Here is a 15,476-nt window from a genome sequence, read left to right as displayed (position 1 = left end):
TTGCGGTCAACCTTGATTGTACCTGATAGAAGCGCGTCATGCTCTCTACCTCTCAGCTCTTCTCGCTCCTCCACCCCCATGTCTGTCTATGCGGGCTAGTGCTCGCTTCTGCTCTACGGCGCAAGCCGACAGCCCAGCTGAGCATGGCAAGACGCCATGCGACATCCGATGCGAGCCCGGGGAGAGAAGACATGACGACGTCGCTGCTACAGGCGAGGAGGCAGCGGAGGGGATCAAGGACGGAAGGAGGAGGGAAGCGGAGGGGAGGGAGGGGAGGAGGAGACTTGTATCATGTGAGAGAAGCTTGAGCAAGGTTCCTCCCTCCCCTCCTCTCTCCCTCCAGCTCATCAGACGCGAGGAGATGGCCGGGGAAGGAGGTTGACCACACGCGAGGGGAAAAGAAGGGTGGGTGAGGGGATGGGGTCAGGGGTGGGCCGGGGAGGGTGGGCGGTCACCAAAGCGCGTCAGAGTAGGGGGTAATGCCACTAGGGAAGTTAACCACGCGCGAGGGGAAGAGAGGGGTGGGTACGGACAAGGAGGGGTGGGGGGTCATGCGAGGGGTTCCAACCCATCCAAGCATGAGGTAGGGAGTGAGAAAGAGGAGCGAGATGGAGGCATGTGCCCAGCAGCTGGAGAGGTAGCCAGGACTTGTGCTGGGGTGCTGCTGGGAGGTCTGGTATGAGAGAGGGAGGTACAAGGAGAGGGAGAGAGCTGACATGGCGATCACACAAGGTCGACGGGGAGGAGGGGCAGAGGCAACAGCGGCAGGAGCGATGGAGGAGAGAGGAGGAGGAACAGAAGGAGGAGGGGAGGGGAGTGTGTGCTGTGAGGAGAGGGAGGGAGGGAGCCGGGGAGGGAGGGAGCGGGAGGACGGAGGGGCATGAGAGGAGAAGGAGCTGAGTGGGTGAAGTTGATGGCAGCTGGACTGAGTCCAAGTCAAGGCTCTGATGGCTCCGACTAGCATGCGTCCGGCTGCTGGCCTCATTGTGCCCGGGCCCAACTTTCGCCGAGCCCGGGCCGGCTGGCCCCAGTGGGTCCCTCAGTACCGTACTTAACACCGGGTGAGCTTTGTTTCATGCCGCATTTGGAAAGGGCTAAAAGATTGGTCGGAAAACTTCAAATCTTCAGATCACCTGAAAGTAGGTTTGGTTGACACCTTGAAATCAGATCGGAGGATTTCAAAGTTTGCCTTCATTGAAATTACCAGAGTCGTTTTGAAAATATATGGGATATTTTGAAATCGAAGTGCTAGTTGCACAAAATTTGGGCGTCGCTGAGGCTGGAATGGTTGCTGAGAGCAGGAGGGCAGATGCTGAGGCAGATGGGAGTGGAGACGAGAATTTCTCTCAGTCCCTCTGATTCGTTTCCAAGATACTTTCAGCTAGCAAAGAGGTGAAGATATTCATAATTTGATAGGAACGGATTTTGTTTTCCTATCTCTGTCATGACGACGAAGTCTCGAGACGATGATATCGACTGGCCCAGCTTAGTCAAGCCTGACACGCCACAAGTTCCACATCGGCTTCATTTCGTCCCTGTAGACATCACTACCAGCCCAAACGATCCTTGTTTGAACCTCAAACAAGAGTACAACCGGATCCAATCCATCATCTGCACCATAGATGCTAATAATCTCTCCCGTCCGTATTCCTGTGCATGGGGAGAGGTTGTCAAGGAGGTCCGGACCCGAAAGCCTCTGATTCTTCACTTCAGCTGCCATGCCGAAACAGAGGCGATCAAGCTTTTCAGACGCAATGTCGATGTTGAAACAATGGCCGATGCTCTCAAGGCTCACAACGAGATTTCGAAGAGATCAGGAGCAGCGCAGGTGCAGCTAGTGGTGCTCAACGCATGCTCGTCTGATGAGCATGCGAAGAAGCTGACGGAGGTCGTTGACTTCGCGATTGGGCACAAAGACGGGCTGAACGACGATGATGCTATTGAGTTTTCAGATATTTTCTACAGTATGCTATTCCATGGAAAGTCCTTGCTTGAAGCAATGATGGGAGCGAGAGGCTGCTCTCGAGGATACAGGCTGTATGGTCGATGCGATGCCTCAGCTTTCCGGCTAGGATGTCCAGTGAGTCATTGTCAGAGTTTGAGGGTTCAAGACTGGGCATTAGAAGATTTTCAAGACAAGACTGACAAGTCTGTGGAAGAGCTGACAGAGCAGCTGAGTTCACATCGCAAGAAGGAGTTCTGGTGTGTCGTCGGCGTAAAGGTGAGGGAGATGTCGGAACGCACAGCTCGACTCTGTTCTCCCACAGCCGATGAGAGTGGATTGGCAGAAACTGATGCATTGATTCAATCAAACACGAATGTTGCAAGCGACCCTGCAGACGAACATGGTCAGATTGAGCTAGTCGTTGCGAGAAATGAGAGAGAAAAAGGTGACTTGGAGACGCACATTACTCAGCTTCTGCGAGACTTCCGAAATTTTTCTGAGAATCATACGATCTCTGTCAACGACAGCAAGCATATGCACACTGAGAATGATGGAAAAGAAGCTCAACCATGGACGATGTGCATGTTGTTGTGGTTGAAGGTGATGAGGGATGCCAGATTGCATGAGGAAAGCAGGGAAAAGTTGGACAAATGCATCTCTGAGTCTGCATCACAAAATGAGCTTTTGGAAGTGCTAGAAGACATATTTAGGCATCGAGATGTGACATGCAAGTATTGGGATAGAGCGGAGTTTGATGCTTGGGGCTGGAAGAAGAAGTACGCGTCCATTATCTTCTTAACGGACAGGATTGTGAGCGCTTGTCTTCCGGACACCGAATCTTGCAAACGAGCATGGATTGGGCATGTAATGAAAGATTGGGAGAAGAACAATGAGCGTGCTGGCCAGATCTTGGAGAGAATGAACAGGTTTCTATGGTCAAGGGTTGAGTCCATCCAAATCGTCACTAGCTTGATTGAGACTCCAAGCAACGTTTGTTACATGATAATGGATAAGATCACTTCTCTTATCCTGTTCGAGTACCTCGACATCTACAAGAGACAGAAGACGGCAGAGGCGAAGAAGCAGAACAAATCTGCTTCAAGCATGACCTGCCTCTTTCATGGGTTCTGCTTGTTCATCTCAAGCACATCGAAGGCCTTTGCTTTGCAGAAGATCGGTGGTCAGAAACTTCGTCAGATTCGATCAAATCTCCGCATTCTCGCTCGTCTGCCTAGTCGCTTTCTTCTTTATATGAGGCCGGCGAGGCGAGTTGAGAAGCTACTGGAGGAGGAAGGAAGGAGCATATTGACCGCTCATCAGCAGGAGAAAGCGAGGGAGTGCGAGGAAGCGATGGAGGGTAGGAGGGGAATTCACCTGCAAGGCCCAGCAGGGACAGGCAAGACTTTCATGGCGCTGCATATGATGCTAAGAGAGCTGGAAAAGGACAGGATCTGCTCGATTTTGTTCATGCTGCGCTCTGAAGCGTTTGTGTTCTTCATCGCGCACTGGGTCTCCTCGATGATGAAGTGGAAGCTGGTGGATGCAGGGCTGTTTGATCGGATCTTCTTTTCCTTCCGCGGGGAGACAGGATGGGATGGTCCTTTCTTGATAACGGAGAAGGATGATGGTTGTCTACGGAAGAAACAGGAGAAGGTTGAGATGCAGAGTAAGGACGAGTTGGAGTACAAGTATGTAGTGATTGACGAAGCGCATCATGTGTTCTGCGATGAGGAAGCAACGGACTTTATCAGGAAGAAGCAGTACGACATGTCCACAATGCTGCTGATGTCTGACACCTCGCAAGCTGATGTCACAAACATCGCTTACCCTCAGGATCTTCAAGACGTATACCTTACAGAAGTTGTCAGAAACAGCAACAGGACGATGACTGCTTCGTTGTTGTTTCATAGAGGTATCTCAAAAGATGAAGTCTCGTGCCCTCACAAGGTTGATGGTCGTCCAGTCAAGCCTTATATCTTTGCGTTTACTTCGGAAGTTGAACTAGCAAGCGAGTACATTCCTCACATACTGCAAGCGATGAAAGATGTGATAGCAGAGTTTTCTGGAGACCTAGACTGGAATATCGCGATTCTTGCACATGAGAAGCTTATCAATCAGGGCTTGAGACAAGTACTGCAAAACCATCTGAACCAAGATGAAGACTTCCAGTCAAGGTTCTCACTCGTTGCGGCTGTTGATGCATGGAAGGCTACTCAAACCAGCAAGCATGAACAATGCAAGGAGAAGATCGTGTTTGACACTGTCGCAAACTTTGACGGGATGGAGAGCAAGATAGTGATTGCAGTGGGTCTTGATATGGAAGAGCAGGACAGGGACCTCAACATGCATCGTTCGCTGTTGTACCGGGCGATCACCCGGACGCTGAAGGAAGGAATGGTGATGATAGTGAATCATCGGGTCAAAGAGGGGATATTGTCTTTCCTGGATGGGATAGAGTTTGAAGACAAGTTTGATGTGGAAGAGGAGAAGAAGAAAATCAACAAGACTCTTTGTGATCATATTGAACAAATGGAGCGAGAAAAGAGTTTACCAAAACAGAACGACGAGGGAGGGAGGAAAAAAAGGAGGCTGAGGGCGAATCATATGATGAAGACACAAGTACCCCATCGCACTCAAAGTTTATCATCATCGTTCCCGACTTCCAGCAATCAAGATGATCCAGGTAGCACAGTCTCATTGTTTCATGAGCTCTGCATTCTTACTCTTCTCCTTGATTTTTCAGGTTCTGTTGCTTTTCACATCTCTCCAGGTGCGCAAGCAGCGGAAAAGACTAGACCTGTACAACAGGTGACGTACAACTCTTCTATCGTTCTCTATCGTGCAGACAGTTGAAAGAATCTTGAGATCACTAAGCTCTGCTACAGATCGTTCAGTCAGTCTGGGACACGAGAAGGCACGAAACAGGCGGAAGCGGTTTTGTAGCCTTCGAGCCCTACGTGCGTTGCTCAACGGGACTCCACGAGGAGGCAGTAAGCAATATCGAAGTTGTAGATATCGAACTTAAAGGTGATAAGTTGAGACAGATATGCGTATGCTGCAATCGCATAAAGGAAAAAGCAGGAGAAGAAGCAGGGCAAGAGGAAGGACAGAAGGCTCTCTTTCCGTGCGACTCAGCTCCCTATAAGGTGTTGTTGCTCGTAGATGCGGACGAGCAAAGCGACTTGAGACTCGAGAAGGATAGGGACTTGATGAGACATCGTTTCATAAAAGGATCTCACGAGACGGGAGATGCTGCCTTGATCAAGTTTGCTAAGAGCGTGAGCTTCGAGTACAGCTGCTTCAGAAACATGTCCGCCATCACCCGCATGGTCAATTTGACTGATCCGGTCATTTTGCATCTCACCTGCCATGGCTCTAAGGAAGGCAACATCACCATAGGAGGCGTGAGCATCACGGCTGAGCAGCTCAGCATTTCTCTGAGTCTGATGGTCAAGAATTGTACGAAGCTTCGGCTGGTGGTGCTGAACCTCTCTTACTCGAGCACCGTAGCAAAGGAACTGATCAAGCATGTGGACTTTGTGATCGGACACGAAACAGCAGTAGCTTATGAGGACACGATCGACTTTTCGAGGCACCTCTACTACTGGATGGGGCGCAACTACACTCTACATGAGAATGTTCGGGCAATGTCACGCAATGCACGTGTTCCGGAGAGCCATCTGCTGGCTCGTGTGTCAAGTCACCTGATCACATGGAAGGGACGGGAGAGTATCAACAACCATCTACCAGGAAATGATAGACCAACGGTCAAGAAGATGAAGATTGCATTCGATGCTACAGGCAATCTTGCACCAACGGCAAAATCCCCCCCGAAAAAGCACCAATCTAAATCAGACCACTCATTGTTAATGAGTCAACTTGAACAAGCACAGACTACACAGGAGATGGTAAATAGTTTGAAGGCAATGAACCAATTTGCAAGTAAGAGCCAAACTACGGAACAAGAAATAACCTTGATCATGAGGACGATGGAGAAGAATATCAATTGCATGGAGGTACAGCACCAGACATGTATTAGGCTTGGAATCTACGCAGAAAGCAACAAGAAAAATCGAACTATTATAGCAGCAAAAGGTGGCATCGAAGCTATCATACTTGCGATGAAGGTACATCTTGCGAGCGAGGCTTTACAGCAGCAGGCATGTGTGGCGCTGGAGAACCTTGCTGAAGACGACGACAACAAAGTCAAGCTGGCTAGGCTAGGTGGCATGGAGACTGTCATAGGCGCCATGAAGGCGCATCAAACCAGCGAAGGCGTACAGGAGCAGGCGTTGGGGGCGCTGGCGAACCTTTCAATGAACGAAGACAATGCAGCAAAGCTGGCTGTGCTAGGAGGCATGGAGACTGTCATGAGGGCGATGAAGGCGCATCCTGCAAGCGGTGTTGTTCAGGAGCAAGCATGTGTGGCGCTTGCAAACCTGGCTGTCAACGCGGACAACGCAGCAAAGCTGGCTGGGCTAGGGGGCCTGGAGACTATCTTGGGGGCGATGAAGGCACATCGATACAGTCAAGGCGTACAGGAGCAGGCGTTGGGGGCGCTGGCGAACCTGGCTGAGAGTGCCGATATTGCAGTCAAGATTGCTGTGCTAGGAGGCATGGAGGCTATTATGCGAGCGATGAAGGTCCATCCGACTAGCGAGGTTGTACAGCAGTACGCGTGCTGGGCGCTCGCAAACCTGGCTGTCAATGCGGACAACGCAGCGATGCTGGCTGACCTCGGGGGCATGGAGGCTATCATGGGTGCGATGAAGGCGTATCAGTCGAGTGAAGCTTTACATGAGCAGGCGTGCAGGGCGCTATTGAATTTGGCATCCACCTTTAAAACCATGGTTGTGTAATTTTGAAATCTGTCTCCTTCAAATGATTTTATTTTCAGAGTCATATGGTAGTTCCTCATGTAAGAACTTGTGTTCGCATTGCTATGGAAACATATCAGCACAACGCAAATATTCAAGAGTTTGGTAGACATTGTCTTGAAATGATTTGACAAGAACTATTTTCGGTAGGTGATTTTGAAATCTTTGAAATGCTCTTTAAAATGCCACATCATGACGAGTTGGGACCATGTATGAACGTCAAAGCGACCCTCAAGCAATTCATTTTATTCAAACAAAAACAAACAAAAACAAATGATGATTCCGGCATGGAAAGGCTTTAAGGAGAGATGTGTTCACTCTGCAATATCGAGGGGACCAGTCTCAGCGACTTATCAGTTTTTGCCAATACACATAAGCTTCATCTCATTGTTAAGCTTAAACTCTTGTGCACTTTCCCTCCATAAGAATTTAAGTTGAGAGTGTGAAAGAACTAGTCCGAGCCAATGTGCGGCAACGACTACTATTGTTTGAAAGTGATAACTATCTTATTTCGGTCCAGTGGGCCACAATAAGGCCACACTTAGAGAAGAACAAGTCAAGACTCGCTTGATGGCAGCTGGAGTCCAAGTCAAGGCTCTGATGCCTCTAGCGCTCACAGATGCTCGCTTGACGCTGCTTGACACATGCGTGCTCCAGCTGGTGCTCTGCTCTCGCAGCCTCGTGGAGGAGCTGAGAGGAACCCAGAGGTTTTGCTCACGGGAGTGCGATGAGTCTGAGGAGCTGAGAGCATGTCGTCATGAAGCTCGCCGGGCTGCAGTGACGTCTGGGTCATTACGGATGGAGATGAAGCTTGATGCAAGGCCATCACCCGAGCGCTCCCTGACGCATGCGCGTGACAAGAGCAGCCTCGGTGAAGCCTCCAGCTGACAACAGCTGGTCTACGCCAGCTGACCCCTGGACTCAAGGGTGGGTCGAGCTCGGGGGAGGTATGGCGATGTGGAGAAGAGGAGGAGAGTCAGTCTTGGCTCTACCTCTCTCTCTCTCTCTTGAACAACCCGTCACTCTCCTCGCTCGCTCTCATGACATCGATCTCACTCTATCCCTCATCTCATCTCCCTGCTGCTGTGTGCTGTCGCTCTCCCTCTCTATGCCTTGCTGGCCACAGGGTCCTCGACCTACGGCCACAGCTGCTGCTCCTCACCCGCCAGCTGCCTCCTCCAGCGAGAAGCTCTCTGCTGTGCTCTCGACTCGGGCCGTGCGGCTCATTTATAACGTTGAGAGTAACGGGCATCAGGGTTCGATTCGTCCGATGTCGGATCTTGGTTTGTTGTGGGTGGGTCGCGGATTTCCTCGCATACTCTGTAGTTTGCATTCGTTGTGCTCAGAAGGGAGCTGGCGAAGGTCGGTGCCTCTACGTGCCCTGCAGTCGGCGATGGGCTGCTGCTCATGCTGAGCGCTGCGTGTGGTGGGGACGGTGTTGGTTGTAAAAAATGATAAAATTGCTGTTAAAACTGTTTTTATCATTACACACAATGGTATTTTATATATTGTTGGTGGTACAAGGACCTTCAAGCGTAGTTCAACAAGTACTTACGTTGGACTTCTCTACTAGTAGCTCAACAAGTACTTACGTTGGACTTCTCTACTAGTAGCTCAACAAGTACTTACGTTGGACTTCTCTACTAGTAGCTCAACATGCACTTACGTTTGACTTCTCTACTAGTAGCTCAACATGCACTTACGTTGGACTTCTCTACTAGTAGCTCAACATGCACTTACGTTGGATTTCTCTACTAAGAGGGAAAGCGGTGAAACAGAAGGAGAGCTAACTCTCTTTATTCTCTCTCACACATACAAGACAAACAAAGCCAACGCAACTATAGGCGTGGCACAAACACAAGGGGTAACAGGACCACCTAGCTCTGACGACGATGATCCTCTTCTACCTGAACAGAGGGAAGCAGGGGTCCAGTCTTCAAGTGGTAGAAGGGGGGGGGTAGAGCTGCTGCTAACAGGGGTAGTCATCTCCTTGGAAGTTGACAGGTTTCTCTCCTTAGATGTTGCACAGCCTGACAGGTTTCCCATAGGAGGCCTTGCGGTCTCATCGGGAAGAGAACCCCGTCCTCGCACAAGAGGAGGCTGCTTTCAACGGGTTGTGCTCCACAAGAGCCAAGAGAGGAGAAGCGAAGCCTGCGTCCTCATGACTTGCCAGCCTCAGCACCCGCTGTCGCACATGCCTCCCCAGCAGGTGACCGAGCAGCTGCAGGACCGAGCAGGCGAGCTGCCGGCCATGGCGACCTCACCGCTCGCTGTCGGCAGGCTCAGGGGCATAGGAGGAGAGGGGGAGGAGCGGAGTAGGACCAGACGCGAGGGGAAGAGAGGAGTGGGTGGTTGTGGCTGGAGGTGAGCCGGGGAGGGTGGGGGTCACGAGAGAGAGTCAGACCAGGGGGTGATGTAGGGGAGGAAGATAACCAGGACTGAAGCGAGGCGGGAGATCACTGCCCAGCGCCGAGGCGGATGCGCTTGGGGCTCGTCATGGCGTTAGGAGGAGGATGCGCAAGGGATCAAGGGCGGGAGGAGGTGGCGAGGGGATGTGCAGGAGGCGAGGAGTAGACTTGTATCATGTGAGAGAAGCTTGAGCAATGATGGCTCGTACCCTCCCTCGTTCGCTCCTCCCTCGTCAGGTCTTGCAAGTGTCCCCGCAGCCCTCTCCTGCCATCTCCACGCGCCTGATCAAAGCGAGGGACGGGCCGGGCGGGGAGATGACTGTAGGATAGAAGGGGGTGGGGATGCGGGCCATGTCCGTACGGGGGTGATGTAGGGCCGGAAGTTAACCTGAGGTCAGATGTCGGTCGGGGAGGGTGGGGGTCATGTGAGAGCCTGAGAGCAGGGGGTGACGTAGGCCTGGAAGTTAATCAGACGCAAGGGGAAGACAGGGGTGGGTTTGGTCAAGGAGGCATGGGGGTCATATGAGGACAGGGGTGGGAGTGGAGGCTCAAAACGTGACGGAGGGCCTCAGCAGCTCCTCCCCGCATGTCTCCGCCAAGTACCGCAGCACCTCCAGCTGCCCTCCAGCACTCGCCCAGAGCGCGCATGTCCTGTCAAACTCGTCCTTCTCCCTCAGCAGCTCCTCTCCGCATGTCTCTGCAATATATCGCAGCACCTCCAGGTACCCTCCAGCACTCGCCGCCGTCGCCCAGTACATAAAGGTTCTCCGTTTCTCGTCCTTCGCTCTTACCTCTGCTCCTGCCTCGATCAGCTCCCTCACGCTCCCCGCCCTCCCCAGCATCCACGCTACATGCAACCCTGTCCTCCCGTCCTCCATCCGCTCGTCCATGTCGCATCCAGTATCATCCGGCTCTACCTTGGACGAGAACAACCGGAGGCAGCTCATTGTGTTACCCTTCTGAGGGCCAATAACGTGATGAATCGGCAAGGCCGGGTATGACAGCTAGTTGTGAATATGATTCAGTTGCCTTCCAGTTGGCTTGAAAACTGACAACAACCGACGAGGAAATGTGTGTTCCTCGCTCATCTCTTCTCTTCGTCCGGGATAAACTTCGGGCAGCTCGCCAACCCTGTAATATGTGTCAGTACGCCGCTTACCCAGATGCTCGTCCAAGAATCATTTAGGTGCATCTGGTCTCCCTCAGGACTCGTGATCCCTCGTGAGTCAGTCGTCATCCTGTCATCCCATCCATTGTTGTGCTATCTTTCTCTTCTCCTCCAGCACGTCACCCCGACTTTTTCTTTCTAAATCCTCAAAGACTTGGTTACCGTATCCTTCCGTAATCCCTTTGAGCCAAGATTAGTGTCTTCCTATCCTACCTTCTCTACTCTTTTCACTAGTACTCCTTGTCCGCCGTGAGGCTTGTGCTCTTGCTTTCATTCTTCTCCTATCTGCATGCATTCTGCCGTCTCTCATCTGATCAAGGGAACGATGAAAGTAGGCAGCATGGAAGGGGAGGATGAAACAAGACAAGATAGAAACGAAGAAGAGGAACGATTGAAACAACCAAAAAGCGATAGAAACAACCAAAACGAACGAAAAGGAAGTCGCCCACTACAAACAGGAAGAGCTTAACCAGTAGACAGGGAGGTGAGTGAGATTGCAAGAGTCATGGGAGAGGATCTCGAGTCTGTTGATGGTGTTGCAGGTAATTCAACGGCGGGCGAGACGAAGATGTGAAGGGAAGACAAGCAATTCAAGATTCGAGCAGAGATTCGAAGGAGACAGGCAAGATCAGGCAAGTGTTTGGAAATGTGACGTCAAAGGAAGTCAAAAGTCAGTGTGGGTCAAAGGATGTCAGAATCCAGTGTGACTACAAAGGAAGTCAGTTGTCACAAGCGGAAATGATCAAGAGGAAAAGAAAGAAAATCAAGGAAGAGGCGCGCATATAGAAAGGGAAGTAGACAATTGGAAACAAGGGAAATCAGATGATCATGGTAGCGAGAAAAGCAGATGAACACAGACGGAGGCAATGCACGTGTACATGTAGCAAAGGAGGCAGGAAGATCAATCCATGAAGCGATACGCGATCAGAAGTAAGGGAAATTCCAATACAATCAAGAAACCATGATGCCCCTGGTATGAGCAACCCTGCAGGCATGTCTCGAGGAAGCACGTGACCTGCTGGCTCCTCATCACCATGCTCAGAGCGCAGGAGCAGGACGGGTAGCGCCCCCCGGTTTGCTGCCATTGCAGGACTGTGAGGGAGGAAGGGTGGGGTGATGAGTCATACTGGGGTAGGGGTACGCAAGGACCCACCAGTGGGTATCACTGATGGGCTATATCACCCCTGGTCATATCTACCCCTACCCGGCCCTACCTGTCCTCCACCCCTAGTCATCTTCATTCAGTGTTATGTAATGGATATATTGGATGGTCTTTGTCATAAGTAGGCGGATGTGACTGCATTGCGGTGTGCCAGGGGTAGTACTAGTACAGGTCAAAAGAAGGGGTACTTCTCCCTAATAAGTTAGAAAAGCGGCCGAAGGCCGCGGGTGATGGTTATGCTTGTTTGCTCAGTCTTAGTCAACACCTAAACTTGTAAGATATTCCTTGACATCTGAGTTACGAGCCAGAGTCAAGCATGTTTTGCCGTCTTGGTCCTTCTCCCTCAGCACCTCCTCCCCGCATGTCTCTGCAAGGTACCGCAGCACTTCCAGATGCCCGTTTTCATTCGCTGCATGCGCGCATGTCCAGCCGGCTTTGGTCTTCTCCCTCAGCAGCTCCTCTCCGCATGTTGATGCAAGGTACCGCAGCACCTCCAGCTGCCCAACATTGCTTGCAAAGTGCGCGCATGTCCAGCAATCATTGGTCTTCTCTCTCAGCACCTCCTCCCCGCATGTCTCTGCAAGGTACCGCAGCATCTCCAGCTGCCCTTCCTGACTCGCTGCATGCGCGCATGTCCAGCCATCATTGGTCTTCTCTCTCAGCACCTCCTCTCCGCATGTCGCTGCAAGGTACCGCAGCACCTCCAGCTGCCCTCCCACACTTGCGAAGTGCGCGCATCTCTTGCCATCATTGGTCTTCTCTCTCAGCACCTCCTCTCCGCATGTCTCTGCAAGGTACTGCAGCATCTCCACATGCCCTCCTTGACTCGCAAAGTGCGCGCATGTCCAGCCGTCTTCGGTCTTCTCTCCCAGCAGCTCCTCCCCGCTTGTCTCTGCAAGGTACTGCAGTATCTCCAGATGCCCTTCCTGACTCGCAAAGTGCGCGCATGTCGTGCCGCCATTGGTCTTCTCTCTCAGCAGCTCCTCCCCGCATGTCTCTGCAACATACCGCAGCATCTCCAGCTGCCCTTTCTTACTCGCTAAGTGCGCGCATGTCGTGCCGTCCTCGGTCTTGACTCTCAGCAGCTCCTCCCCGCATGTCTCTGCAACATACCGCAGCATCTCCAGATGCCCTTCCTGACTCGCCAACTGCGCGCATGTCCAGCCGTCATTGTCCTTCTCCCTCAGCAGCTCCTTTCCGTATGTCTCTGCAAGGTACTGCAGCATCTCCAGCTGCCCTTCCTGACTCGCAAAGTGCGCGCATGTCCAGCCGTCATTGTCCTTCTCCCTCAGCAGCTCCTTTCCGAATGTCTCTGCAAGGTACTGCAGCATCTCCACATGCCCTCCCACACTCGCCAACTGCGCGCATGTCGTGCCGTCCTCGGTCTTCTCTCTCAGCAGCTCCTCCCCGTATGCCATTTTCATACAGTCTTTGGTATCACTTAGATCATGTTGAAGTCCCGTCTCATGCTGTTGGACGAGCCAGCGAGATCAGCGGATACAAGTGACGAAAGATTTTCATGTGAACTCCCTATGAGGTGTTTTCTGTCTGCAGCAATCTTGACGACGATGCCAAAGAAACAGCGAGCATTGCTTTCTCTGCTGTTCGTAATCCCTGGAAAGGATCTCGATTGTCATCGGAGCTCCTCGGAAGCTGTGCGTATTTGTTTCTGCCCTTGCGACTGTACATCCTCCCTCTCTTCCTGGCATCTCCCTTTGGGATGCTCCTCTCTGCTACTTCGATAGCTTTCCTTCCTCCCCTTCCTCTTCCTCCTCCCTCCTCTTCCTCCTTCTCCTTCTTCCTCCTCTTCCTTGCTGCTTCTCTTCTTTCTCCCCCCTCCTCTTTCTCCTCCCTCCTCTCCCTCCTCCTTCTTCCTCCTCTTCCTTCCTGCTTCTCTTCTTTCTAATGCAAGCAGCCGTGGCAGCTCCCGATTGCTTTCACCGTCAGCCAAGTCTCCATGCGTTTGTCTTCTCCTCCCTATCATCATCTAAGTGCTTGCAGCAGGTGAGGATCACACAGCTAGTTCCTTCACGTTCGGTTTGCATCGCCGAGTGAAAAGGAGGAGATCGTCGAGCAGAGAGCCTCAGAAGCGGACGAGGACGCTCATTGCAAGAATGAACGCGACATGTGTTTTCACCAAGAGCATGAGAGATGTCACCGTGCACTGGGGATTTAACGTAGACATAGACATATTTCAAAACTCATAAAAGAGATGTAGAATGATACCAGTGCACTTCGGAGTAGAACAGATGGGGAATGAAGCTAGATTTGTTTATGTACAGCAGTAAGAGAACACACGTCAATGTTCATGCAATCCCGCTTTGACGACGTGGCCCGGAGCGTCCAAGTTGGGTTGCTTATATGTCAAGGTCAGGCTTGAACTCGTAGTACAGCGCGGCGATGAGTAAACATGTGTACCGGTTTATAACAGCCTCATGCTTTCATCGTACTAATGTGCAGTACCGTACGTCTACGTCCCGTACACATCTTCGATTCTAGCATTGTACACCTCGCCAGCGAGCGTAGCCTCTTGATGATGCTGCCATGTCCGTTACCGACGTAACGGTCAGTGCGGGCTTTATCTGGTCTCCTCTCAGCCAAACCTCCTCCAGCTCTGCCATCCTGAGGGCAAGAAGGGCGTCTGCGATCTCGATCTCGTCTCCTGTGTCCTCAGCCTTCTTCAGCTCTGCCTCCCTGACCCTGATTCGTGCCTTGAGGATCTCGATCTTGTCTCCTGTGTCCTCAGCCTCCTCCAGCTCAGCCTCTCTCGTGTGCACAAAGTAGCTTAGCCTTGCCTGGTCGACTGACTTGCGTGCCCTCGCGACCTCGATCTCGTCTCCTGTGTCCTCAGCCTCCTTCAGCTCTGCCTCCCTGACTCTCAGGAGGGCGTCTGCGATCTTGATCTCGTCTCCTGTGTCCTCAGCCTTCTTCAGCTCAGCCTCTCTCTTGCGCAACGACAAGCTTTTGGCTGTCTGGTCGTCTAACTTGGATGCCCTCGTGATCTCGATCTCGTCTCCTGCGACATCTGCCTGCCTTGTCTCCGTGTGTGACCGGTCATGACTCCATGCAAACCGACTCTGATTGTCTTGTTTCTCACGATCAAGCAACTGCGGACCTCTACCTGTCGTGCCGTTTGCGCTCCGCTCCGTACGTCCCTCGAAAGCCTTGCTTGCTTGATCAAGGTCTTTCTTGGGAGTCAAAGAGTCTCCCTCGTCTCGTGGCTCATGCTTCATTGCACTGGCAAACCATAAAGAAGCAACCGTCAGGATGCAACAAACAATTCAATCTCTCTCCGCGAAATCTTCCCGATCCTCCGCTCACAAACTCACTATCTCTGGCATCTCACTCCTCCTACGTCACACTCCTCTACCCGCCGGCTTCACCTCCGATCACCCATCCATGTTTCACAATCGCCTACCTCGACAAGCGCAGCAGGTCAGAAGAGCTCCTCAGCTTGTGGCCGCGAGCGATCGGCAGCTGCCTCAGGGAGGGTACAAGCGGCAGGTAGAGCAAGGTTCCGACAAAAGAAACAAGCGACATGCCCGTCTTCTCGGTAGGATTCCACCCCCACCCCCTACGGAAGGATTCCACCCCCACCCCTTAGAGAAGGATTCCACCCCCACCCCCTAGATGACACAGTTCTCGGTAGGATTTCACCCCCTCCCCCTAGCGAATCATTCCACCCCCACCCCCTAGATGACACAGTTCTCAATAGGATTTCACCCCACCCCCTACGAAAGGATTCCACCCCCACCCCCTCGTTGACACAGTTCGCCCCCCCACCGCCTAGATGACACACCCCCACCCTCTAGATAACGCTTCGCCAGTAGAAAGCCACCCGCCTCAGACCATCAGTACCAAATGCACAGAAGGCAGCAACAACACATACCCGGAAGGTACCATCGCACACAAAAGG

The 15,476-nt window shown here is 52.1% G+C and overlaps 4 protein-coding genes across 4 annotated transcripts; 1 reads left to right on the top strand and 3 right to left on the bottom strand.

The window, feature by feature from the left end:
* The first annotated feature begins 6,210 nt into the window (after positions 1-6,210).
* On the top strand, positions 6,211-7,208 carry GUITHDRAFT_98502 (hypothetical protein). Its single transcript, XM_005819723.1, has 2 exons — positions 6,211-6,795; positions 6,843-7,208. Exons 1-2 carry the CDS (start codon positions 6,262-6,264, stop codon positions 6,951-6,953), a joined length of 645 nt encoding a protein of 214 aa, XP_005819780.1. The 5' UTR covers positions 6,211-6,261; the 3' UTR covers positions 6,954-7,208.
* Positions 7,209-9,826: 2,618 nt separating this feature from the next.
* On the bottom strand, positions 9,827-10,168 carry GUITHDRAFT_40883 (hypothetical protein; the record flags this gene model as incomplete). The annotated part of the gene is made up of 1 exon (XM_005819722.1): positions 9,827-10,168. A coding segment is annotated over one exon (342 nt), but the record flags the coding sequence as incomplete, so codon positions are not given.
* A 1,646-nt stretch (positions 10,169-11,814) lies between these two features.
* On the bottom strand, positions 11,815-12,978 carry GUITHDRAFT_121024 (hypothetical protein; the record flags this gene model as incomplete). The annotated part of the gene is made up of 1 exon (XM_005819721.1): positions 11,815-12,978. The coding sequence occupies one exon, from the start codon at positions 12,976-12,978 to the stop codon at positions 11,815-11,817; it is 1,164 nt and encodes a 387-aa protein (XP_005819778.1).
* Positions 12,979-14,055: 1,077 nt separating this feature from the next.
* On the bottom strand, positions 14,056-14,793 carry GUITHDRAFT_121023 (hypothetical protein; the record flags this gene model as incomplete). Its single annotated transcript, XM_005819720.1, has 1 exon — positions 14,056-14,793. One exon carries the CDS (start codon positions 14,791-14,793, stop codon positions 14,056-14,058), a length of 738 nt encoding a protein of 245 aa, XP_005819777.1.
* Positions 14,794-15,476: the final 683 nt, after the last annotated feature.

This window comes from Guillardia theta, assembly GCF_000315625.1.
Source record: "Guillardia theta CCMP2712 unplaced genomic scaffold GUITHscaffold_209, whole genome shotgun sequence".
NCBI lineage: Eukaryota > Cryptophyceae > Pyrenomonadales > Geminigeraceae > Guillardia > Guillardia theta.
The sequence above is the reverse complement of the archived record's forward strand: the minus strand, read 5'-3'. Positions and strand labels throughout refer to the sequence as shown.

Bases quoted from the DNA above. Each gene is read 5' to 3' on its own strand.
- GUITHDRAFT_98502 (XM_005819723.1), top strand. From the start codon at position 6,262: ATGAACGAAGACAATGCAGCAAAGCTGGCTGTGCTAGGAGGCATGGAG. The intron at 6,796-6,842 runs GTTGTGTAATTT...TTTTATTTTCAG, and splicing joins CATCCACCTTTAAAACCATG to AGTCATATGGTAGTTCCTCA.